At 46.3% G+C, this 26,222-nt stretch overlaps 1 protein-coding gene across 2 annotated transcripts in view; it reads left to right on the forward strand.

Annotated features, from left to right (window-relative positions):
- The window catches only part of LOC147106460 (anoctamin-4-like), a 230,883-nt gene that overhangs the window by 163,555 nt on the left and 41,106 nt on the right, over positions 1-26,222 (forward strand). For both annotated transcript variants that reach the window (XM_086009661.1, XM_086009662.1), the window contains exons 7-15: positions 905-1,011; positions 2,758-2,813; positions 3,143-3,264; positions 7,197-7,331; positions 9,142-9,238; positions 12,262-12,322; positions 13,676-13,758; positions 14,866-15,006; positions 25,112-25,276. In XM_086009661.1, coding sequence (XP_085865787.1) covers positions 905-1,011; positions 2,758-2,813; positions 3,143-3,264; positions 7,197-7,331; positions 9,142-9,238; positions 12,262-12,322; positions 13,676-13,758; positions 14,866-15,006; positions 25,112-25,276 — 967 coding nt within the window. The remainder of the gene's footprint in view (positions 1-904; positions 1,012-2,757; positions 2,814-3,142; positions 3,265-7,196; positions 7,332-9,141; positions 9,239-12,261; positions 12,323-13,675; positions 13,759-14,865; positions 15,007-25,111; positions 25,277-26,222) is intronic.

Consider the following 26,222-nt stretch of genomic DNA (forward strand, 5'->3'; position numbering starts at 1 on the left):
CCCCAAGGAAGCTACGAGGCCACGTAAATTTTTCTTCATGGGGGAGACCAGATCCCCTCTCCCCGACCTGAACCTGGGACTCTTTGACTGGACTTTCTGACCTCTTTGGCAGGGAAGAGAGTGCGTCCCAGATGTGCCCCTTGCACTGCCGAAGGCGCAAGTCTCGGGACGCCCCATGACCCTGTGAACTTTGACAGGGTCATCGGTGGCGACCTGGGGTAGGGGCCGCTTGGCACTCAAGCTGCGATTTACTGCCCCATAAAATTCAGGGCTGTGCTATTGAATGATCCAGCATTTCAAAAAATATGTACCTGTCAATCATCACAGTTTGGAGCGAACAGTCGAAGAACTTGATTGTGATTATGAAGCTACACCTAAAACCGATGCGCTCTTTGGGTATTTACCTGTTGCAAAGAAGTTGTGAACCTTTGGCCTTGGCTGCATTGCATTGCCTCTCTTATAAGAACGTGAGAAATAGGAGCAGGAGTCGGCCATTTGGCCCCTCGAGCCTGCTCCGCTATTCAATAAGATCATGGCTGATCTTCTATCTCATCTCCACTTTCCTGCACTATCCCTTGATTCCCTTAATATTCAAAAATCTATTGATCTCAGCCTTGAATATACTCAACGACTGAGCCTCCACAGCCCTCTGGGGTAGAGAATTCCAAAGATTCACCAACCTCTGTGAAGAAATTTCTCCTCATCTCAGTCCTAAATGGCCGACTCCTTATCCTGAGACTGTGACCCCTGGTTCTAGACTCCCCAGCCAGAGGAAACATCTTCTGGGATTTCTTTTTAAACTTCAAATGTATAAAAATCAACTTTCCAAAAACGGGTCTCCGCTCACTGCCTGCACGTGCGTTGAAAATGTTGAAAGATTAAACCTTATTCTGTCTTATTTCAGCTTTATAATACACAACAGAGATACCTTCTTCAATAATGCGACAAGAAGTAGAATTCTGCACCACATTTTACAGAGGGTGAAATATGAGGAGGGAAAGAACAAAATTGGTAAGTCTTGTTGCTTTATTCTGATAATAAAATCTGAGTGAATGGTTACCCGTTGTCAACAGTAGCGTTGTGGAGCTACAAGCATGTTGTAAGGAGTGCTTTCACTAAAACATACAAAGGGCAATATTACTCTCATTCAATGTTTAAAACAAAATTGGCATCTGCAATTCCTTCCGGTCAACCTTTTCCTTCCTAAAATTCCTGTCTCCATTGATGAGGGAAACTTCCTGTGTCAGCTCCAGCACCCCCAATGTCTGGAGGGTATAATTACAGCGTGACAAGTTTACATAGGGCAGTTTCCATTCTAAGTGGGGACGCAAGTATTTATGTAATAGAAATACAAAAATGAAGACAATGTTTGACTTTAAGACTGGGATTAAATGCTATCAATTTGCCCTGGTCTAATTAACCCCCACCATCTCTCTTTCTTTCTCCCCCCCCCCCCCCCCCCCCCGCCGCCGTCTCGCCCCCTCCTTACCTGACGATTACACTTGCTCTTGACTCTCAAGTGAAAAGTCAGGAGGAACCAGTTGGTCATTATTCCAATGTTCATTAGTAAACGCACGCAGATATAAATACTCGCGCACAAATTGCCACTTGTGTATAAGGACTAACTTAAATGTGTGATGTATTCAACAAATACAAAAGTGATTTTATACTCCTTGCCAGTGGAGTCGGCAATGTGTTGGGACTTCACAGCCACCAGTTCCCATTTCTTCAGGTGTGAACATGGTGTGACATCTCAATAATTCATCAATACTTTGGTTCAACCAAGCCCCATTTAGTTAAATAAAGAAATAATCTGTGAGGAATAACAGCCTTTGCTAATATTTCACTGTAGCTTGTTGTAAAATCGCAATTGCTCTGGGCTCTGGGTGCATAGGCAAATACCCAATAATGTATTATAATTACAGCCTCAGACTCTTGACAATTCAGCTGAATAACTTCATGTAGCAAAAATAGAATGGAAACTCCACCAAAGACTACTGCAAAATAATGAACATTTTATAGTATAGAAAGTAACGTGAATCATGATAAGTTGAGACGATGAATGGAGTGACGTGAAGTAACCTTTCAATTAACAGCACAGAATCCTGCCAACGACTGGTTCAGTAATGTTTACTATAACTCATTGCTTAAACAGCTGATCAAGCAATGTAACACGGAGCAGGAGAAGTTCACTGACCCAGTGATGCTTCTCTGAAATAACCAGTGCTCTTAACTAGTAACGTTCCCTTGCTGTCCGGTATAATGATGGCCATCAACAACCCTCCCAACACATGGGATTTTTCTAGATCAGTCAGCCAGTATGTCATATTATTTTGAAGAGATGTTGAATATTAAACAAGACATTGAGTTCTACTTTGAAATCATACTGCCCATTTGCGATCACTGACCTGTCCTTGTGATGTTTCACCTACACTGTGTGTATGATGGACTTGAGGGCTAGTCCAGAAAAAGCACTGATAATTCTTGCCTACTGACGGCATGACCTTTACAAATAGATGGCGAGCATTGTGTCTTGTGCTGACCAATCTTAGACTCTCCAAATCTTAAACTCACCTAACTTGCTGAAGGTGCATTGGTGACGGCAGTTGACCAAAGGAAGAGAATGGAGGTGAGGGATCGGCAACGTAATTTTCATTAAACGGTACTGCGAGAGAGTTTGACACAAGTCATGTTGTAAATGGTTTATTGTCATCTACCTGTCAAATCTTCAGCAGTACTTAATATTCGTTTCCTTAGGACTCAATCGTTTACTTGGCAACAACACCTATGAGGCAGCGTTCCCACTTCATGAGGTAAATGTGGAGCTTAGCAGCGTTGTAAACTGATGGTAACTTACTGCTTGTCTGTAGTCATCGTGCTCGTATGAAATGCCAAGTTCAGCCGAAGTTTCGAATGAAAAGTTTGCGTTTTAATGGTAATTTAACTCTCTTCCTATGCAGTTGTGTAAAACAGAATGCCACTGTACGAGTCTAGACTAGCCAGTTAATTGCTGAACCCTACAATGACCTCAACATTTAACGTAAAGCCCAGGATTTGGGGGAGGAGGGTGGGGTGGGCGATTTTTCTTTTTTTTTAAATGTGACCTGACGCAAAGTTTCTGTATTTTTTGTGCACTTTTCAGGGAAGTCACAGAAGCAAAAATTCCATAAAGACTCACGGAGCTGTGAACCACCGGCATCTGCTCTTCGAGTGCTGGGCTTGGTGGGGAGTGTGGTACAAATATCAGCCGCTCGACCTGGTCAGGTAACCTGCCCAATGTTCCCTTGCAATGTTGGGTCAAACAGCCATTGCTTCTGCATGAATAATGTGATTTCAACTCCTGAACTTGGAATCATAGCATCATACAGCACAGGAGGAGGCCATTTGGCCCATCGTGCCTGTGCAGGCTCTTTGAGCGAGCTCTCCAATTAGTCCCACTCCTCCTGCTCTTTCCCCATAGCCCTGAAAATTTTTCCTTTTCAAGTATTGATCCAATTCCCTTTTGAAAGTTACCATTGAATCTGCTTCCACCGCCCTTTCAGGCAGCGCGTTCCAGATCACAACAACTCGCTGCGTAAAAAAAAAAAAAAAAATTCTCCTCATCTCCCCTCCTAATTCTTTTGCCAATTATCTTAAATCTGGGTCCTTTGGTTACCGACCCTCCTGCCACTGGAAACACTTTCTCCCTATCTACTCTGTCCAAACCTTTCATAATTTTGAACAGCTCTATTAAATCTCCCCTTAACCTGCTCTGCTCTAGAATCATTGATTGGTTCCAGCACAGGAGGAGGCCATTCGGCCCGTCGAGCCCGTGCCGGCTCTCTGCAAGAGAACCTCCGCTCGTCCCACTCCCCCGCCCTTTCCCCGTAGCTCTGCAAATTTTTTATTGAAGGATACAAAGTGACATTTAGGAAAAGTTTTTGTGGGATGTGGAAATCCAACGATAGCAGCGAAAGGGAAGATAACTCTTTAAAACAAGAATGAGAGGTGATCTCGTTGAAACGTATAAAAATTCTTAGAGGGATTGACAGGGTAGATGCTGAGAGGTTGTTTCCCCCTGGCTGGAGAGTCTAGAACCAGGGGTCACAGTCTTAGAATAAGGGGTCGGCCATTTAGGACTGAGATGCGGAGAAATTTCTGCACTCAAAGGGTTGTGAATCTTTGGAATTCTCTACCCCAGAGGGCTGAGGATGCTCAGTCATTGAGTATGTTCAAGGCTGAGAGATTTTTGGACTCTATGGGAATCGAGGGCTATGGGGATAGGGCAGGAAAGTGGGGTTGAGGTAGAAGATCAGCCATACTTAATTGAAGGAAGGCCAATTTCAGTGGGTTAAGAATGGATCTGGCCCGGGTTAATTAGAATCACAGATTGGTAGGCAACTGTAATCGAACAATGGGCTACCTTTTAAAGAGGAGATGGTTCAGGTACAGTCGAGGTACATTTCCACAAGGGGAAAAGGTAGGGCATCCAAAGCCAGAGCTCCCTGGATGATGAAAGAGATAGAGAGTAAGATGAAGCAGAAAAAGGGGGCGTATGACCGATGTCAGGTTGAGAATACAAGTGAGAATCAGGCTGAATATAGAAAGTTCAGAGGGGAAGCGAAAAAGGAAACGAGGGGCAAAGAGCGAGTATGAGAATAGAATGGCAGCTAACATAAAAGGGAACCTAAAAGTCTTCTATAGGCATATAAATAGTAAACTGGTAGTAAGAGGAGGGGTGGGGCTGATTAGGGGCCAAAAAAGAGACCAACGCATGGAGGCAGAGGGCATGGCTGAGGTACTAAATGAATACTTTGCATCTGTCTTCACCAAGGAAGAGGATGCTGCCATAGACATCGTGAAATAGGAGGTAGTGGAGATACAGGATGGGATAAAAATTGATAGAGGAGGTACTAGAAAGGCTGTCCGAATGTAAAATTGATAAATCACCAGGACCGGATGGGATGCATCCTTGGATGCTGCGGGAAATTCAGGTGGAATTTGCGGAGGTACTGGCCGTAATCTTCCAATCCTCGTTAGATACGGGGGTGGTGCCAGAGGACTGGAGAATTGCAAATGTTACACCATTGTTCAAAAAAGGGTGTAAAGATGAACACAGCAACTCGGTAGTGGGGAAACTTTTAGAAACTATAATCGGGGACAAAATTAACAATCACTTGGACAAGTGTGGATTAATTAAGGAAAGCCAGCACAGATTTGTTAAAAGCAAATTGTGTTTAACTAACCTGATCAAGTTTTTTGATGAGGTAATGGAGAGGGTTGATGAGGGCAATGTGGTTGATGTGGTGTACATGGACTTCTAAAAGGCATTTGATAAAGTGCCACATAATAGGCTTGCCAGCTAATTTGAAGCCCATGGAATAAAAGGGACAGTGGCAGCATGGATACGGAATTGGCTAAGTGACAGGAACCAGCGAGTAGTGGTGAACGGTTTTTCAGACTGGAGGAAGGTATACAGTGGGGTTCCCTAGGGTTCGGTACTAAGACCACTGATTTTCTTGATATATGTTAATGACTTGGACTTGGGTGTACAGGGCACGATTTCAAAATATGCAGATAACACAAAACTTGGAAGGATAGTGATAGACTTCAAGAGGACATAGACAGGCTGGAAGAATGGGTGGACACGTGACAGATGAAATTTAACGCACAAAAGTGCGAAGTGATACATTTTGGTAGGAAGAACGAGGAGAGGCAATATAAACTAAAGGGCACAATTCTAAAAGAGGTGCATGAACAGAGAGACCTGGGGGTATGTGTGCACAAATCATTGAAGGTGGCAGGGCAGGTTGAGAAAGCGGTTAAAAAAGCATATGGGATCCTGGGCTTCATAAATAGAGGCATAGAGTACAAAAGCAAGGAAGTTATGATGAACCTTTATAAAGCACTGGTTCAGCCTCAACTGGAGTATTGTGTCCAATTCTGGGCACCACACTTTAGGAAGGATGTGAAGGCCTTAGAGAGGCTGCAGAAAAGATTAACAAGAGTGGTTCCAGGGATGAGGGACTTCAGTTACATTGATAGACTGGAGAAGCTGGGGTTATTCTCCTTGGAGCAGTGAAGGTTGAGAGGAGATTTGATAGAGGTGTTCAAAATCATGAGGGGTCTGGACAGAGTAGAGAGAGAGAAACTGTTCCCATTGGCAGAGGGGCCGAGAACCAGAGGACACAGATTTAAGGTGATTGGCAGAAGAACCAAAGGCGACATGAGGGAAAACTTTTTTACACAGCGAGTGTTTAGGATCTGGAATGCACTGCCTGAGAGGGTGGTGGAGGCAGATTCAATCATGGCTTTGAAATAGGAATTGGAAAAGTACCTGGAGGAGAAAAATTTGCAGGGCTACGGTGAAAGGACGGGGGAGTGGGACTAGCTGATGTGCTCTTGGAGAGGGCCGGCATGGGCTTGATGGGCCGAATGGCCTCCTTCTGTGCTGTAACCATTCTATGATATTGAATGGTGGAGCAGGCTCAAAGGGCCATATGGTCTACTCCTGCTCCCACTTCTTATCTTATGTTCAGTCCATCAGACCCAGGTCCGTGAAACAGAGGAAACCTATTGTTTGAAATGCTCGTCTTCCCACATCCAGCAAAGTTCAGTTTTATTTCCTCTTCGCCAGTTCCATTTCATTTTTACTTGTGTTGCTTTGAGCAGATTCAGGCTGTTAGGTTATAACAAAGTGGACTGATCCGGTGCATCATTTTTTGTGGGTTTTTTTAGTACAGACTTTAGTTGAGCAGGTAGATAAAATAATTACAGGTGGTGATCCATGGCTAGCCTAGCATTTCAAGGAATCTGCAAGTCTTTTCCCCCGTGTTACCCCTTGCCAGCCACTACCTAGCTTCAGTTGTACCCCGAACCTTCGACATTCTGTTCTCGAGTTCCTTTTGCTGTGTGGTGGAAACCTTCTTCCACTCCGAACAGACCGTGTCTCGCTAGCCTGTGTTTAGGTTCATTCTCGGCGTAATCCAAGGAATCATAGACCAAGTCTAAATGGAGCGGTGTTTCACTTTCCTTGCTATGAGTATATTTGCCATCATTAGCTCGCTGAATTCACATGCCAATGCTTGTGTATTTAATGGTGTTGGTGTGTTGTAACTCGAGAGGGAGTTGCACAGCTCTGTACCTCTATTTATGCAGATCGGTAGCTTCTCGCCTTCCCTGTTTCACCAGCAGTCTGTTTCCTTTGATGTTTGCAGGCGCTATTTTGGCGAGAAGATTGGTCTATACTTCGCCTGGTTAGGATGGTACACTGGAATGCTCTTCCCAGCTGCCATTGTTGGCTTACTCGTGTTTTTGTATGGACTCTTCACTCTTGATTACTGCCAAGTAAGGTAAGGATGGGGATCATGTTTGGGGTTTTTAGATGTTATTTTCTTCGGTCTGCATTGGGATTAAGTTGTGTTCAAGTGTTACTTTAAAACAGGCTGAATTTGGACATTTTTTTTGTTTAAAAATGTCACACGATGCAGGCATTGAAAATTTGCATTAAAGCCAGACAATTCTTGTCAGCCTGTGTCAGAAGGTCGAGGGTTCAAGCCCCACTCCAGAGACTTGAGCATAAAATCCAGGCTGACACTCAGTGCAGTGCTGAGGGAGAGCTGCACTGTCTGAAGTGCCGTCTTTCGGATGAGACGTTAAACCGAGGCCCTGTCTGCCCTTTCAGGTGGATGTAAAAAATCCCATGGCACTATTTCAAAGAGGGGGGTGGGGGGAGAGTTCTCCTCGGTGTCCTGGTCAACATTTATCCCTCAACCAATATTTATCCCTCAACCAACATCACTTAAAAACAGATTACCTGATCATTATCACATTGCTGTTTGTGGGAGCTTGCTGTGTGCAAATTAGCTGCCGCGTTTTAACAGTGACACTGCAAATGTACTTCATTGACTGTAAAGCGCTTTGGGACGTTCTGAGGTTGTGAAAGATGCTATAGAAATGCTAATTTAATTTTATCTTTGTATAATTAGCACTATAAAAGCAGTTTAAAAAAGCATGAAATTGCATTTTCTAATCACCCGGCGACAGGCTGGGGGAATGTGCAATGAGTTCTGATGTATTTCATGGCCAACCTTCTTTGATTCACATGTCTGGATTTCTAGCATGGAAAACTGCCCAAGGAGCTCACGGCTCACTATTTCACCGTGGACCTGCTCCCGATCTTTGCAATACCATCTCGTTTCTTACCAAACCTCATTTAATTCACTCACCAGACAGTGTCACCTGTATTTTATATTATTTTAAATGCTGCATTATTCTGCATCGGTTGACTATTTATACATAGACTACAGGCAAAGATAATACAAGCTAAACTGTTTCTGATGGTCATCTTGACACAGCATTGTAAATAAAGCATGGATTATCAATACTGAGACAGTATCTCCACATTTTTGTAAATTTCAAAATTTATCACGAGAGACACATTTTCTATTTATTTCTCATCTCCCAGAAGAAATTTGTATTTTTTTTATACAGGTTTCATACTTTCCAGTATAGAATCTTACAGCACAGGAGGAGGCCATTCGGCCCATCGTGCCTGTGCCGACTCTTTGAAAGAGCTCTCCAATTAGTCCCACTCCCCCTGCTCTCTCCCCACAGCCCTGCAAATTTCTCCCCTTCAAGTATTGATCCAATTCCCTTTTGAAAGTTACTATTGAATCTGCTTCCACCGCCCTTTCAGGCAGCGCATTCCAGATCACAACAACTCGCTGCGTAAAGAAATTCTCCTCATCTCCCTCTCTGGTTCTTTTGCCAATTATCTTAAATCTGTGTCCTCTGGTTACTGACCCTCCTGCCACTGGAAACAGTTTCTCCTTATTTACTGCATCAAAACCCTTCATGTTTTTTGAACACCTCTATTAAATCTCTTAATCTTCTCTGCTCTAAGGAGAACAATCCCAGCTTCTCTAAGTCTCTCCACGTAGCTGAAATCCCTCATATCTCAATGCCTGCGACCCTCATCCCTGGTCCCTCATATCTCAATGCCTGCGACCCTCATCCCTGGTCCCTCATATCTCAATGCCTGCGACCCTCATCCCTGGTCCCTCATATCTTAACTCGATGCCTGCGACCCTCATCCCTGGTCTCTCATATCTTAACTCGATGCCTGCGATGTGATTTCACGTCTCTGCTTTCTTGTTTCAGTAAAGAAATCTGCCAAGCAACAGAGATAATTATGTGTCCTCTCTGTGACCAGCATTGCCAGTACATGCGGTTATCGTACAGCTGTGTCTATGCCAAGGTACGGTATTCTACCCAATCCAGTTACGCCCTGCCACAAAACCAATGTTGAGGAATACTGGGGTTCATTCACAACTCGCCACAAGGGCACGAAACTGGCGTTATAGAAACAGCCCGATTCTGGGCCGAAATCAGGCATGGCGTATAACAAGCGGACAATCCAATATCGCCCGGTTTATGCTGGAAGTTGAACGTACCGCAGCTCCTCTTTCCACCTCCCCCCCCCCCCACCGGCCCATTGAATTGAAATACGGTCAGCTGCAAATTGATTGACGCTGAGATAGTTTTAGTTTGTGAAATCTTTGGATTTTTTTTTTTCAAATGCCGACGATTAATTAATTGAAAGACGTGGTTTTGACCTGCTATTGAGTTTAAAGTACTGCGGGAACGTAGGAACATGAGGCCATTCAGCCCCTCAAGACTGTTCCACCATTCAATGAGATCATGGCTGATCTGTATCTTAACTCCATCTACCCGCCTTGGGTCCATAACCCTTACCCAACAAAAATCTAGCAATCTCCGTTTTGACATTTTCCATTGATCCCCAGCCTCAACAGCTTTTTGGCGGGAGAGTGTTCCAGAGATTTTGGAGGGAAATTCAGGTCCACCTTACTCTCTTTTAGTATTGTTCTTAGGCAGTCCCTCGGAACCGAGGATGACTTGCTTCCACATTAAAAATGAGTTCTCAGGTGACTGATGAGTCCAATGCGGGACCTACAGTCTCTGACACAGGTGGGGCAGACGGTGGTTGAAGGGGCGGGTGGGTGGGGTGCTTGGGTTGACATGCGCTGCCTACGCTTGACTTTCGCTTGCTCCCGGCGAAGAGACTCTAGGTATTGGGCGCCTTCCCGGATGCTTCTCCTCCACTTTGCGCGGTCTTGGGCCAGGGATTCCCAGGTGTCGGTGGGGATGTTGCACTTTTTCCAAGGAGTCCAACACCGCCTTCAGTGTGCCAGTGCAGCCTTCGGTCGCCTGAGGAAGAATGTGTTTGAAGACCAGGACCTCAAACCCGGCACTAAGCTCATGGTCTACAGGGCAGCAGTGATACCCGCCCTGCTGTATGCCTCAGACATGGACCATGTACAGCAGACACCTCAAAGCACTGGAGAGGTACCACCAACGCTGCCTCCGCAAGATCCTGCAAATCCATTGGCAGGATAGGCGCACCAACGTCAGTGTTCTTGCTCAGGCCAACATCCCCAACATCGAAGCTTTGACCAAGCTCAATCAGCTCCGATGGACGGGTCACATTGTCCGTATGCCCGATACGAGACTCCCAAAACAAGCGCTCTACTCGGAGCTCCGGCACGGCAAGAGAGCCCAGGTGGGCAGAGGAAACGCTTAAAGGACACCCTCAAAGCCTCCTTGAAAAAGTGTAACTTAATATTGTTACAGTGCTGATCAAAGGCTGTGGAGAACGTTTACTCCGCAAAAAGATCGCAGTGAAATATTTATGGAGCAGGGTCCCTGACCGTACCCAACAGATGAGGGCTGATAGAAGATAAAATAGGAACAGAAAATGCTGGAAATACTCAGCAGGTCAGACAGCGTCTGTGGAGAGAGAAAGAGTTAACGTTTCAGGTCGATGATCTTATATCAGAAGTGACAGAACAGAGTTCTGACGAAAGGTCATCGACCTGAATCGTTAACTCGGTTTCTCTCTCCACAGATGTCGCCTGACCTGCTGAGTATTTCCAGCATTTTCTGTTTTATATTTCAGATTTCCAGCATCCGCAGTATTTTGCTTTTGTGTAAGAAATGAGGACTCTTTGGTTTATGGCTCCGTCTCTCTCTGGACAGTCACTGGAAGCGCACAACTGCAGAACAAGTCCAGCGAGACAGCGGACTACTTTTCATCTTCATTATGAACGGCCGCAAACGTTTCTGCTAGCTGACTGCATTAGAATCAGCAACCGTATCTGTAAAATCAATATGATGCTCTCTGGACAAAACGGTGACCTGTGCCTTCGAGAGTACGTTTGAAGAGGGATGATCTTCAGAGCAGGATAATTGGCAAACTTTTTGCCTTTAGAGGAACAGGAGGAGGCCATTCAGCCCCTCGAGCCTGTTCCACCATTCAGCTGATCTCTACCTCAATTCCACTGACCCACCTTTGCTCCAAATCCCTCGATACCCTCACCCAACAAAAATCTACCGATCTCAGTCTTGAAAGCTCCAACTGATCCCCAGCATCCACAGTTTTTTTTGGGGGGGGGTGGTGGGGGGGGTGTTCCAGATTTTCACTCCCCTTTTTGTGTGAAAAATTGCTTCCTGATTTAGCTCCTGAATGGCCTGGCTCTGATTTTAAGATTATGTCCCCTCTTGTTCTGGACACTCCCCCCCCCCCCCCCCCCCACCAGAGAAAACAGTTTCTCTGTATCTGCCCTAATGAATTCCTTTTATCATTTTAAACACCTCAACTAGATCTCCCCTCAGAGTAGGGGTCTGACTAAGGCTCGGTACAACTGAAGTGTCACTGCCTCCCCTTTTATATTCCCGACCCCTCGAGATAAAGGCCAATATTCCGTGAGCCTTTCCGGTGACATTTTGTTCCTGTGCACTAGTCTTTAGGGATCTGTGCACGTGGAGATATTTGGTGCAGTTGAGGCTAGGATTATGGTCGGCACTTTGCAGAAACCGCGGAAAGCTTTGTGGGGCAGGAGAAATCTGAGGTGAATGATCTTTTAAAACGAAAACATGCCCATGGTTATTTCCCTGAATGGTGTACCTGAAGAACGTGATGATAATGTGCACATGCGAAGGGACCCAGGAGTAGAGGACACACTCGCCAATTCAAAACATTCCGATTTTTCCCTTTTTTCTCTGTTGTTGCGGAGGGGGGAGGGTATTTCTGAAATCTCTTCAGTTTACTGACCTCAGGCAGGCAATAGGCAGCGTTGCCAGGGAAGCATTCTGGGTTGTCCGCTGGGTGTTGGAGAGCTTGGTGCCAAACTGCTGCTGGAGTTCAGTTCATTTCTATTTATGTTTCCAATACTGAAGGAGAGCAATGTTTTCCATTCGCAGGTGACTCACCTCTTCGATAACGGAGCGACCGTATTCTTCGCTGTTTTCATGGCAGTGTGGGGTAAGTTTCTCATTGCTACGGAGGAAATTATGGTAAATCAATTAACCTTGGGCAGTAGCCAATCGGAAGCCCACTTTTCCATTGACTGCCCAATTCGCTATTGATTAATTTATACCGCTGTAACTTTTATACCCCTTGACATGAATCAGTCATTCATGAAAGAAAGACTTATGAAATAATACTGAGCGGCCTGCGGGTGGCGCTGTCCAGGGAGAGTATAAATACTCGGGCACGGGCCCAGCTTGCGCAGGACATTCTTAACAGGAACTAGTGAAGGACACAACTAGACCTCCATGTTGTAAAACAGTTGATTAAAGCTTTGTTTAACGCTCAGATCTAGTGCCTCGTAGTTTTCTTATGTCGCCCCTTACGTAAACATGAATGTGTATTATCAAGGGATGGATGTGGGGAAAAATACTAATTATTTTGATATAATTAAATATCGCAGACCACATCTAAAAGTTGAGTTCCGGCAACACTGCCACTGCCCTCCTCCGCAGTCTGTACCTACAACGAGATGGAGTTAAGAGGTCATTTTGTGTGGCCCCACAGCCACTGAGTGCGGGGCTGTGGTTATTCTCCCATCCCTGACCTGTGCTCAACCCTTGAGCCAAGCTTGGTGCCAACAGCACAATCTTGCAGGATCGGTGTCCTGTGGTCACCGACCCTCCTGCCAGTGGAAACCGTTTCTCCCTGTCCACTCTATTAAAACCCCTCATGATTTTGAACACCTCTGTTAAATCTCCCCTTAAACCACTTTCTGCTCTCGGGCGAACAACCCCAGCTTCTCCAGTCCCTCCACATAACTGAAGTCCCTCATCTCTGGAACCATTCTAGTAAATCTCCTCCGCACCCTCTCCAAGGCCTTGACATCCTTCCTAAAGTGCGGTGCCCAGAATTGGACATAGACTCCAGCTGAGGCCAAACCAGTGTTTTATAAAGGTTTATAATATCTTCCTTGCTTTTGTACTCTATTTATAAAGCCCAGGATCCCGTATGCTTTTCGTACCTGAATAATTGCACTGGGGCTCCTACAATGTATATGGAAGCTGCTTCTCCCCTGCAGCAGGTGAAAGTTGCCCCCGCAGATCTTTACAACATTGGTTACAGGCGCTCCATCCCTAATCACTCCGAGAATGTGCTCACACCACAGACCTGCGAACAGCGGTGACCTCCAGTTGGGCACAAGCTCCGCTCTGAGCGAGGTTTGCCTTGTCTTGATTTATTAACTAGCGGCGCATTTTAGTTCCTCACAGAAACCGTAAAAGCTTGTCCCAGCCCCACTTCGGTTTCCTTTTTCAATAAGAATCGACTGAACAGCGACTTTTTCCCACCTTCTGTTTCTCACCTCAGCCACGGTGTTCCTGGAGTTTTGGAAGCGCAGACGAGCAGTTATTGCTTATGACTGGGATTTGATCGACTGGGAAGAGGAGGAGGTTAGTGCCGAGTGAACGTTCAACAGCAGTTCGTCAAGACCCGAGTCATTGTTGATCACACTTTCAGACCTGACACCTAGAGGGCAGCCAGATATTTATAAAGTTGGCCCTTTGTATAAATCAGCAGATGCAAATAATCCATAAAATGAAATATTTTGTGTCTATTGGATATCTACAACCAATGGTCGTGAGGTGTGTAAAACATCATTGCTGATTGGCTCCAATCTCCCATTCATTAAAAATCAGTGAACCACCAATTAAAGAAGGGCGATGGTGAAAACTCACAACTGTTCACCTTATTTTTATGTCTCAGGCGCAGCTCAGTGGGTTGCGCTCTCTCTCTTTCCTTTTGAGTCAAAAGGTTGTGGGCTCAAGTAGCCCCACTCCAGAGACCGGAGCAGAGTACTGAGGGAGTGCTGCACTGTCGGGGGGCAGTACTGAGGGAGCGCTGCACTGTCGGAGGGGCAGTGCTGAGGGAGTGCAGCACTGTCGGGCAGTACTGAGGGAGCACTGTACTGTCAGGGGCAGTACCGAGGGAGCGCTGCACTGTCGGAGGTTGATTGTTGGTTCAGGGATAAATATTGGCCATCACACCGGGGCGAACTCCCCTGCTTTTCTTCAAAATAGTGCCGGGGGATCTTTTACTTCCACCTGAGAGGGTTGACAGGGCTCTAGTTTAACATCTTATCTGAAAGGCAGCACCTCAGACAGTGCGGCACTCCCTCAGTACGTCACTGGGCGTGTCAGCCTGAATTATGTGGTCAAGTCTCGAGTGGGACTTGAACCCATGACCTTTTGATGCAGAAGCGAGAGCACCCCCCACTGAGCCATAGCTGACCCTGCGGTTAGATAGTGGGCGGCTGCAGGATATTTAACTGTGGAAGGCGGCACTGTCCAAGTTGTAAGCTGTCCTTGTACGGTGTCCATTGGATAATGCGGTCATGAGTGGGAATTCTGGTGATTGTCTTTCCTAGTTTCGAGCCGCGGAGTTCAATCACAGAGCAGGCGACAGCACGGCCCAGGAATTCATTGAGCTTCTAACCTGTTGCAAATCCTCAAACAACGGGGTAAAACAGATACTGGAATTTTTTTTTCTTTCTCCTGCAGGAAGAAATCCGGCCCCAGTTCGAAGCAAAGTATTCCATGAGGGAACGCATGAACCCCATATCGGGAAAACCAGAGCCTTATCAAGCTTTCACAGACAAATGCAGCAGAATCATTGTATCAGCTTCTGGAATATTCTTCATGGTTAGTCAATTACATAGAACATTCAGCACAGAAACAGGCCATTGGGCCCAGCCAGCCTGTGCTGGTATTTATGCTCCACTCGAGTCTCCTCCCACTCCATCTGCCTCATCCCAGCCTTTCAGCAGATCTTTCTATTCTCTTTTCTCTCATGTACTCGTCTAGTTTCCTTTTGAAAGTATCTAAGCTCTTCGCCTCAACCACTTCCTGTGGTAGCAAGTTCCACATTCTAATCACTGAGTAAATACATTTCTCATTTCCCTATTGGATTTATTAGTAACTATCTTGTATTCATGGCCCTAGTTTTAGATTCTCCCACAAGTGGAAACATTCTCTCCACATCTACCCTGTCCAACCCATTCATCATTTTAAAGACCTCGATCAGGTCACCCCTCAGTCTTCTCTTTTCTAAAGAAAAAAACCCCCAACCTGTTCACTCTTTCCCGATAGCTGTCATCTCTGGTTCCATCCTTGTAAATCTTTCTTTTGCACTTTCTCCAGTGCTTTCCCCATTGGATTTTACAGTATGGAGACCAGGACTGTGCACAGGTGTCTGAGGTTAGCATTGTGTGGACTGTATCGATAAGGCACAGGCTTCCAAAGTCTTGCCTGTTTGGGTGATCACTCTTTCTGTCGTGTGTGTCTAACGTCGATAGTCCTGGACAATCCTTGGTTAGGGTGATGTGAAGAGATGAGCGTGCTAGACCCATTCATTATCCACGTTGGCTTGGGCCAGTGAGTAGCATTTAAATTCCCAACACATTCCCTGATTTTTGGAGCTATGACTCACTGAATTTGTTAAGTAATCCGGATTATTAATAATTAATAACTCTTGGGCAGTGAGTTGAGAATGTGAGTAATACCTGGTGCACCATCAGATGAAGTGTGTAAAGTATTTTGCTGCCATAGTTTATAAGAATCTGCAGTCCTCCTAATCCAAACAAACAAAATAATTCATCTGTCGTCAGGCGATACCTAGCAACCGAGAGTATCAGTTTATCAATAATGTACAATCTGCGGAAAAATAACCAGGAGATGCAAGAGCAGGAAATGCTGGCAATAAGCCTACAAGTAATATGAGACATGACGTGTGGGGAGTGCAGTGAGCTCGGGAGGAACGGGTGACTTTGGACCTCTGGTTCCCAGAGCTCTCCCCCACTGGGGGTTTTCCTCACCTCGTGTCTGGGTCTGTTGTAGACTCATTGATAGAGATTGATCGCTGTGATTAGTCAACAACTCCACTATCGTTGGATCATGTGACTCCCAGGATGGGAGAAGGTGAACTAGATGGGCCTTGGTCTTTTATCTCCAGCTCTTTCCAAAGACTGAAAAAACCAGTTAACATTTCAGGTATCACTAACACGAAAATTTAACCCATCTCCTCTTTACAGATGCTGATGGGCCTGCTGTGCATTTCACATTTCTACCATTGGGCAGTTTTCTTTGTTCCCTTTGATTCGAAGATTCCGTGTCCCTTTTGGTGTAACGCTTACATGAGATAGAAAACAGGACCAATGTTGTGAATATCTTGTACTTGGTTCAATTCAGAATAGAACGTGCGACATTTTAATAACAAGTTCACATTTGAGAAATATAAATGATGAAAATAAGGACATAAGAACATAACAAATAAGAGCAGGAGTTGGCCACATGACCCCTCGAGCCTGTTCCGTCACTCAGTAAGATCTTGGCTGATCTTCGACCTCAACTCCAATTTTCCGCCCAATCCCCATATCACTCGATTCTCCTAAAGTCGGAAAATCTATCGATCTCAGCCTTGAATATACTCAACGACTCAGCATCCACAGCAAGAGTCATAGGCCTAGAAATTCAGTATAGCCACGTTTGGGGCGCTACAGCTGGGCGTTCGCTAAATTTTGCGCCCGGCGCAACTTAGCGCCACCTTCGCCGATATTCAGTTGCATCGCCCCAAGAGGCTGCTGCTGCGCTAAAGCAGGCGATGCACGACTATCATTAGGCACTAAGCCGGCGATCCGGGGCGCTAACACAGAGGGCGGGCGCAGCGCAGGTGCGGTGAGTTTCTGAATGAAGGCAGACACACTGGCGCCGGTCAGCTCTTAAAGGGGGGAGGTCAACTTGTTTGGCTGCCATGCCCTGCACACTGCAGCCCTGAAGCAAGGCCTGACCATTGCTGGTTCATCAGTTCTCCGTCCTGGTCCATGGGGAAGCCCGCTATTCTTCCAAATCCCATTGCACGCTCTTGCTGCTTGTCCAGGGTCATGGGGAAGGAGATGTACTGACGTCTCCTTCTGAAAAGGGCATTGGTCACCTGGCGGATGCAGCAATGTACCGCGAACTGGGAGATGTTGGCAATGTCCCCAGTAGCGGATTGGAAGGAGCCGGTGGCATAGAAGTTGAGAGCCACTGCCACCGACAGAGACGTCCTGCTCCTCCGCTGTGGCTACAGATCTCTGCGAAGCAGGTGGCAGATCTCAGTGACCACCTCCCTTCTGAATCGCAGCCTCCGAACACACTGCTCCTCAGACATGTTCAGATATGAGAACTGCTGACGGTATACCCTGGGTGGGTAAGGCCTTTTGTGCCGACACCTGTTGTCCCTTCTCCGTCTGGCCATGACTGGCACTCTTTCACGGCGTCTGAGCCCTTTGAATGCAATGCAGTAAGCCAACGTCTCCACCCATTGCAGCCCCCATTAGATGTATCGAATCAATGCTATGGCACTGAAAGTTAAATCCAAGTGCAAAGCTCTGGCCTGTAGCCACAAGTACCTGTGCGAGTGTTCAGCCAAACCAGAAAGCTCTCTACCTTTGTCTCTCTCCAAATATCTGTCTCTCACAAAGAAGGAGTGGAGCAAAATGGCTGCCATTTATACTGCAAGAGGAGTCCCCTTTAATTAGGGCCCTGCAGCGACTGGGAACCGTTCCCCTCTACCAGTCGCGGGGGGCACCAGGCGCACAATAGGCCGGCGCCGCTGAATTTCCGGTTCGGGGCGCACAAAGGGCGTTGCACCATGAAATGACGTCAGGATCTGCACGCGCAGCTGAGCACGCGCTACGGTTTTGTGCTGCCGCTAAATCTTAACTGAATTTCACGAGAGGCGCAGATTGCGCCGCGCCCGGGTGCTAGCCGCTTAGCGCCCCACTTCTCCTAAGGCGCTGGCGCAAACAACTGAATTTCAGAGTCATAACGGCACAGAAGGAGGCCATTCGGGCTGTCGAGTCCGTGCCGGCTCTCTGTAGAGCAATCCAGTCAGTCCCATTCTCCCACTCTATCCCCGTAGCCCTGCAATTTTATTTCCCTCAAGTGCCTATCCAGTCTCCCCTTGAAAACATTGTCTCCGCTTCCACCACTTCCGTCGGCAGCGAGTTCCAGGTCCTCGCCACTCGCTGCGTAACAAGGTTTTTCCTCACCGCCCCCCCCCCCCCCCCCCTGTATCTCTTGCCCAAAACCTTAAATCTGTGTCCCCTAGTCCTTGTACCATCAACTAGTGGGAACAGCCTTTCCTCGTCTAGCCTGTCCAAACCCGTCATAATCTTGTGCACTTCTATCAAATCACCCCGCAACCTCCTTTGCTCTAATGAAAACAAATCCGGCTTCTCCAACCTGTCCTTGTAGCGAAGATCCCCCATCTCCGGAACCATTCTGGTAAATCTCTTTCTTCTGCACCCTCTCGAGGGCCTTCACATCCATTAAGTGTGGTGACCAGAACTGGACGCAATACTCCAGTTGTGGCCTAACCAGCGCTTTATATAGTTTCAGCATAACTTCTCTACTTTTGTACTCAATACCTCTATTTATGAAGCCCAAGATCCCATATCTCTCTTAGGCAAGGTGTGGAGATGCCGGTGTTGGACTGGGGTAGACAAATGTAAGAAGTCTCACAACACCAGGTTATAGTCCAACAGTTTTATTTGAAATCACAAGCTTTTGGAGCGCTGCTCCTTCATCAAGTGAAGTGGAGAGATGCATAAAGACACAGCTTATATAGTCAGAGAATAATGCCAGATGATTACAGGTAATCTTTCTAACTGCCATTTATCACACCTCGGCAGAGAGATAATCACAGCAATCAAAGGTGTGAATGGTGTCCAAACAGGTCAGTCAGGAAAACATTACATCAAAGAACAATGAGGTGGGGTCACAAGGGGTCAAATGTTGCAGATGCTGGGGTCTGTATGAAAAACAGACAAAAAAACATTTTTTTGCTGGAAATCACAGCAGGTCCGGCCGCATCTGTGTAGGTCCCTGTTTGGACATATTCACACCTTTGATTGCTGTGATTATCTCTCTGCCGAGGTGTGATAAATGGCAGTTAGAAAGATTACCTGTAATCAGCTGGCATTATTCTCTGACTATATAAGCTGTGTCTTTATGCATCTCTCCACTTCACCTGACGAAGGAGCAGCGCTCCGAAAGCTTGTGATTTCAAATAAAACTGTTGGACTATAACCTGGTGTTGTGTGACTTCTTACATTTCTCTTAGGCAAGCCCTCGGAACCGAGGATGACTTGCTTTCATATTAAAAATGAGTTCTCAGGTGACTGATGAGCCCAATGTGGGACCTACAGTCTCTGTCACAGGTGGGGCAGACAGTGGTTGAAGGGGCAGGTGGTTGGGGTGCTTGGGTTGACATGCGCTGCTTGCGCTTGGCTTCCGCTTGCACTCGGCGAAGAGACTCGAGGTGTTCGGCGCCTTCCCAGATGCTTCTCCTCCACTTTGTGCGGTCTTGGGCAAGGGATTCCTGGGAGTCGGTGGGGATGTTGCACTTTTTCAAGGAGGCTTTGAGGGTGTACTTGAAGCGTTTCCTCTGCCCACCTGGGGATCTCCGGCCGTGTTGGAGCTCCGAGAAGAGTGCTTGTTTTGGGAGTCTCTTATTGGGCATGCGGACAATGTGACCCGTCTATCGGAGCTGATCGAGCGTGGTCAAAGCTCGATGCTGAGGATGTTGGACTGAGCAAGAACAGCGACGTTGGTGCGCCTATCCTGCCAATGGATTTGCAGGATCTTGCGGAGGCAGCGTTGGTGGTACCTCTCCAGTGCTTTGAGGTGCCTGCTGTACATGGTCCATGTCTGAGGCATGCAGCAGGGCGGGTATCACTGCTGCTCTGTAGACTAAGGGCTTAGTGCCGGGTTTGAGGCCCTGGTCTTCAAACACTCTCTTCCTCAGGCGACCGAAGGCTGCACTGGCACACTGAAGGCGGTGTTGGACTTCATCATCGATGTCTGCCCTTGTTGACGGTAGGCTCCCGCAGTATGAAAAGTGGTCCACGTTGTCCAAGGCCTTGTCATAGATTTTGATAATTGGGGGACAGTACTGTGTGGTGGGGGCAGGTTGGTAGAGGACCTTTGTTTTACGGATGTTTAGTATAAGGCCCATGCTCTCGTACGCTTCGGTGAAGGTGTTGTCAATGATTTGGAGTTCAGCCTCTGAGCGCAGACGCAAGCGTCGTCTGCATATTGTAATTTGACAACAGAGGATGGAATGACTTTGGATCTGGACTGGAGCCGACGGAGGTTGAACAGTTTCCCGTTTGTTCTGTAGATTAGCTCCACTCCAGCGGGGAGCTTACTGAGGGTGAGATGGAGCATTGCAGCAAGGAAGATCGAGAAGAGCGTTGGTGTGATGACACAGCCTTGCTTGACCCCGGTCCGTACGTGAATTGGGTCTGTGGTGGAACCGTTGGTCAGGATCACAGCTGGCATGTTGTTGTGGAGGATGGTGATAAACTTTTGAGGGCAGCCGAATTTGAGGAGGACACTCCATAATCCCATATGCTTTGTTAACCACTCTCTCAATATGTCCTGCCACCTTCAGGGACCTATGCACATTAACTCCCAGGTCCCTCTGTCTCTGCGCACACTCAAACTGTGCCATTAAGTGTATATTGCCTCTCCCTGTTCCCTCTGCCAAAATGCATCACCTCACACTTTTCTGTATTAAATTCCATCTGCCACTTGTCTGCCCATTCTGCTAGGCTTTCTATGTCCTGTTGTAGTCGATTGTTATCATCACTGTTTGCCACACCCCCAAGTTTGGTGTCATCGGCAAATTTAGAAATTCTACTCTATTCCAATATCCAGGTCAATATATCCAAAAAAGCAGTGGCCCCAGAACTGACCTTTGGGAAACACCACTGTCTACCATCCTCCAGTCTGAAAAACAGCCATTTACCACAACTTGCTGTTTTCTGTCCTTAAGCCAATTACTTATCCAAGCTGCCACTGACCCACCTATTCTGAGCCTTAATTTTGTTAACCAGCCTTCTACAGTATGTGGTACTTTGTCAAACACCTTCCGAAAATCCATGTAGACAACGCCTTCCGAAAATCCATGTAGACAACATCCATTGCATTCCCTTCATCAATCCTCTCTGTCACTTCATCAAAAAATTCAATTAGATTAGTCAAACACGATCTGCCTTTTACAAATCCATGTTGGTTCTCCTTAATTAGCTTAAACCTCTCCCAAGTGCCGGTTAATTTTTTTCCTTGATTATTGTTTCTAAAACTTTACCCACCACTGATGTTAAACTGACCGGGCTGTAGTTACTAGGATTGTCCGTACACCCTTTCTTGAACAATGGTGTCACATTTGCCACTTTCCAATCCTCGGGCACTGTAGGAATTAAACAAGCGGGGTTGGGGTTATGGTTATTGTCTCTGGCCAGTCAGAAGCCTCTGAGCTGCTCCAGGGACCCCCGTGTGGTTTTGAAGCGCTCCCCTATTCCTGGTTCTGACCGCCAGACTTAGTCGGTAGCGATGTAGACAGAAAAACGTGACTCGTGGTTCGGGTGCAAAACAGACCAGTATTTATTGAAACAAAAGAAAGAAACAACTTAAAAATAATTGATACAACACACCTATGCCTGGTACAGCACTTTTGCTTAACACAGTTCACTTATTGTTTACTGCAGCACTCTTTTGCTTAGTGGCTTTACTTAAATACACACCTTTAATACAGTACACTTTGCTCACTACAGCACCTCTGCTTAGTGGCTTTTACTTAAATACAGCACTTTTAATACAGAACTCAGTGTTCACTACAGCACTTCTCTGCTAGTGCAACACTGTTACTTAAACAGGGGAGGAGAGAACGGACACAACGAGGGAAAATTGACTAAAATTACAGTTCTAACAAAATTCCCCTTAATTCCCACCCCATACCTATTCTAAGTTGCCTTGTAATGGGCCAGAAAATTATATGCTCACCAATGAACGCCTGCCCCGTGCCCTTGCGGTTTTAGATCTTCACTGCCCCGAAGTAGAAAATACCCCAGTATTTAAAAGTAAACTGCTGGTATTCCACTCCTTTAGGCAGGCTTCTGAGCTGTTCTTCTGTAGGCAGAGCACGGAGGCGAGGCGGCAGAGTGAGAAAGAGAGAGAGATGGCTTCTTGAGAAGCTATCTTATACCCCATTTGGGGCCGAAACCTTCCCGCCCAGATCCAGGTGCATCTGGGCTGAACAAAAGGTATCCAAACTGTCCCCATTGTCTGTGATGGGTTTGAATGAATTACCCATTTATCGTGATGGGTTTGTGAATGTATTCCCATTCATCGTACTGAGTTTGAATGGAGCTGTCTTGGTTTGAAAAAAAAAGCACGTCTTTCTATAATTGCTGAGTAAACCGCTTTGGAAGTTAGTGTAAACAAGTGTCATTGTCCTGTGGTCAAACTGAAACTGCAGTCTCAAGTGGTTAATCCTTTGTGTCAACATCGTAGCAGTTTCTGTCGATTGTCTCTGCAGGGAAGGGAACTCCCTGAACTGCCTTTGATTGGCAGTTTAGTCAGCCATCTTTGATCTTCCCTTTTCATATGTCCACAGTCTGTGTCCTGACACGAGGTTGGGCAGCCATCTTTGATTACCCCTTTTTCCACAGACACACGCAAGCTGCCTTTTCAATGTCTTTTGTCTTCTGCCACGAGGTCTGACGGCCATTTTGATCCCTGGATTTTTAAAGGTATATTACCCAGGTATTCTTCAATCAAAAAATCAATCTTCGGAACTGTAGGAAATTTTGAAATTATTGCGAAATCCTTACAGCACCTGGGGAAGATTGGAAAATTATGGCAAGCCCTTCTGCTATCTCCTCCCCAATTCCCTTTGCAACCTGGGATGCAAGCCATCTGGACCAGGTGACTTGTCCACTCTAAGCATACCCAGCCTTTCTAGTACATCCTGTCTATCAATTTTCACCCCTTCCATTGCTTCTACCTTTTCCACTTCTACTGATATTTTGTCAGCATCCACCTCCTTAGTAAACACCGATACAAAGTACTCATCGAGTATTCTAGCCTTGCCCTGTGCCGCTAAGCATATATCACCACCTTTGTCCCTAATAGGCTCCACCCCATGTTTTACTACCTGCTTACTGTTTACATGCCGGTAGAAGATTTTTTGGTTCCCTTTTATGTTAACTGCCATTCTACTCTCATTCTCTCTTTGCCAATCTTACTTTCATCTTCACTTCCCCTCTCAACTTATTGTATTTGGTCTGGTTCTCCCTTGAAGAATTCACCTGACATTCATCATACACCCTCTTTTTTTTGTTTCATCATCTTCTCTATCTCCCTCGTCATCCAAGGAGCCCTTGCTTTGGATCCCTTGCCCTTCCCTCTTGTTGGAATGTACCTAGCCTGTACTTGGAACATCTCCTCCTCAAAGATCACCCATTGTTCAGTTTTTCCTGTCAGTCTTTGGTTACATTTTACCCTGGCTAGATCCTTTCGCATCCCATTGAAGTTAGCCCTATTCCAGTTTAGAAGTTCCACTCTAGTTTGTTCCTTACTCCTCGCCATTGTTCATCTAAATCCTATGATACGATAATCACTTGTACCCAAGTTTTCTCCCACAGACACTTGGTCGACCTGGCCTATCTCATTCCCCAGCACCAGATCCAGCAATGCCTCCTTCCTCGTTGGGCCAAGAACATATTGGTCAAGGAAATTCTCCTCAGCACATTTCAGAAATTCCTCCCCCTCCTTTCCCTTTACCCCAGCATTATCCCAATCGATATTTGGGTCATTAAAGTCCCCCAATATCACCACTCTATAGCTCTTGCATATCTCTGTGATTTCCCTGTAGATTTGCTCCTCTACCTCCCTCTCACTATTTGGAGGCCTATAGAATACCCCCAATAGCATGATCATACCCTTTTTGCTCCTCAACTCTAACCAAATGGATTCTGTCCTTGTCCCCTCAAGAACTCCCTCCCTTTCCAACACTACAATGTCTTCCTTAATCAGCACCGCCACCCCACCTCCCTTTTTACCTTCCCTATCTCTAGAGTCTCTAACTCCTGGATTTAACTAACGTTAGGTGCAGCTGTAAGCAAAACCCACTCCGCGTTGGTGCTGCTGTGTAAATACAGCCAAAAACATTCCCCAAGGATATGAAATAAGCTATTTCCTTCATTTCTCGGGATGTGGGCGTCGCTGGCAAGGCCCACATTATTGCCCATCCCTAGTTTGCCCTGAGAAAGTGTTTTTGTATCACTGAGTGCCTCAAGAGGCCACTTCACAGGATATTAAGATAAAGTCACGTGCAGGCCAGACCAGGTTAGAGAAAGACATTAGTGAACCAGTTGGGTTTTTACGACAGTTCGGCAAGTTTTAAGATCAATTTTCCTGGGGCCAGCCCACGATGAACAGATTTGAATTCCCCACCAGTGTTGCCAGTCCAGTTACGGTGCTAGAGTGGCAACTGAGGAGCTCGGGATTTTTTGTTGTTGACTGGAAGGGAGAAAATTCATTCTCTGGATGTGGGCGCGCTGGCAAGGCCGGCATTTATCGCCCATCCCTTGAGTGGCCCGTGAGAAGGTGGTGGTGGGCCGCCTTGAACCACTGCCGTCTCTACAGAGAGAGGGCGGGGGAGCGGGACTAGATGAAGTGCTCTTGCAGAGAGCCGGCATGGGCCGAATGGCCTCCTACTGTGCTGTAATGATTCTATGTGGTGACGTTTCTCCTACAGCGCTGTCGGGTCGGGGAGTTCCAGGATTCTGACCCAGCATCAAGAAAGTGGGTAAAGGTTTCTCCAAACCATGAATCTCCCCCGGCCCCTTCACCTTTGAACAGCGACTGATCACAATTGATTAATGTGATAGCTCTGTCTCTGAATTCTCCCCCTCAGATCTGTGTGGTGATTGCTGCTGTTTTTGGGATTGTCATTTATCGAGTGGTGACTGTCAGCATTTTCGCTGCATTCAAATGGGCTCCAATCAGGAACAACTCCCAACTTGCTACAACAGGGACTGCCGTCTGTATCAACTTCTGCATCATCATGCTTCTCAACGTGGTAAGCTTTCTTGGATTGCGGAGAGACGCTAACCTTTTTGTAAAAATTGCCGTTGAGCGCTGTGTCGAGAAATTTGAGCTGCACCGTGGCGCAGTGCACTGAACCTGTATCTTGCATTATTCATGTGTTATGTCAGGACTCCTCCTTCTCTGTTTGAAAAGCACTGCCGTGGAACTCAATGAAAATTATTGCCGTGAATGATCGACTTAAGTTTGGTAATGGAGCCAGAGTACAGTTAGTTTAATGAAGCCTGTTTTGAGCACAGTCCGAGAGAAATGAAATTGGATACATCAACACAGAGATCAACGCTTATTTCTAAAAATACACAGAGGTGGAACAATATTTTGTAATTTATGTAACTACATCAATAATACTAACCCAGGTTAACCCAAAGTATCCGTGCCATTGTCATACTGTCACTAAATTGGTGTAATTAATGTTGCCTGAATCATTACTTCAATACATCTTTCAACAAACATCATGCCTCTGACTCAAATCCTCTTTAACCTAAGGAATACCAACAGGGCCAAGGTTAGACCTCCATGCTACTGCTGACAATGTGGTGATATTGAGATAGGTCATTTGTTTTTTGAATGCAGTAAGGTTCTCATTGGCAGACTGCCTGTTCAGCAGAATCGGCTGAGGCTGCAGAAGGTGAACTGAACAGCGATTACATTAATTCAAGGCTTCAGAAAAACATCGAATCATACAATCAGACAGCCATAAGAATTAAGAGCAGGAGTTGGCCACACGGCCCCTCGCGCCTGCCCCGCCACACGGCCCCTCGAGCCTGCCCCGCCACACGGCCCCTCGAGCCTGCTCCGCCATTCAATAAGATCATGGCTGATCTTCGACCTCAACTCCACTTTCCTGCCCGATCTCCATATCCCTTGATTCCCCATGAGTCCAAAAATCTATCGATCTCTGCCTTGAATATACTCAATGA

The sequence above is a fragment of the Somniosus microcephalus genome, chromosome 16 (assembly GCF_052327205.1).
Source record: "Somniosus microcephalus isolate GS21.2 chromosome 16, FLI_Smic_1.0, whole genome shotgun sequence".
NCBI classification, from domain to species: domain Eukaryota; kingdom Metazoa; phylum Chordata; class Chondrichthyes; order Squaliformes; family Somniosidae; genus Somniosus; species Somniosus microcephalus.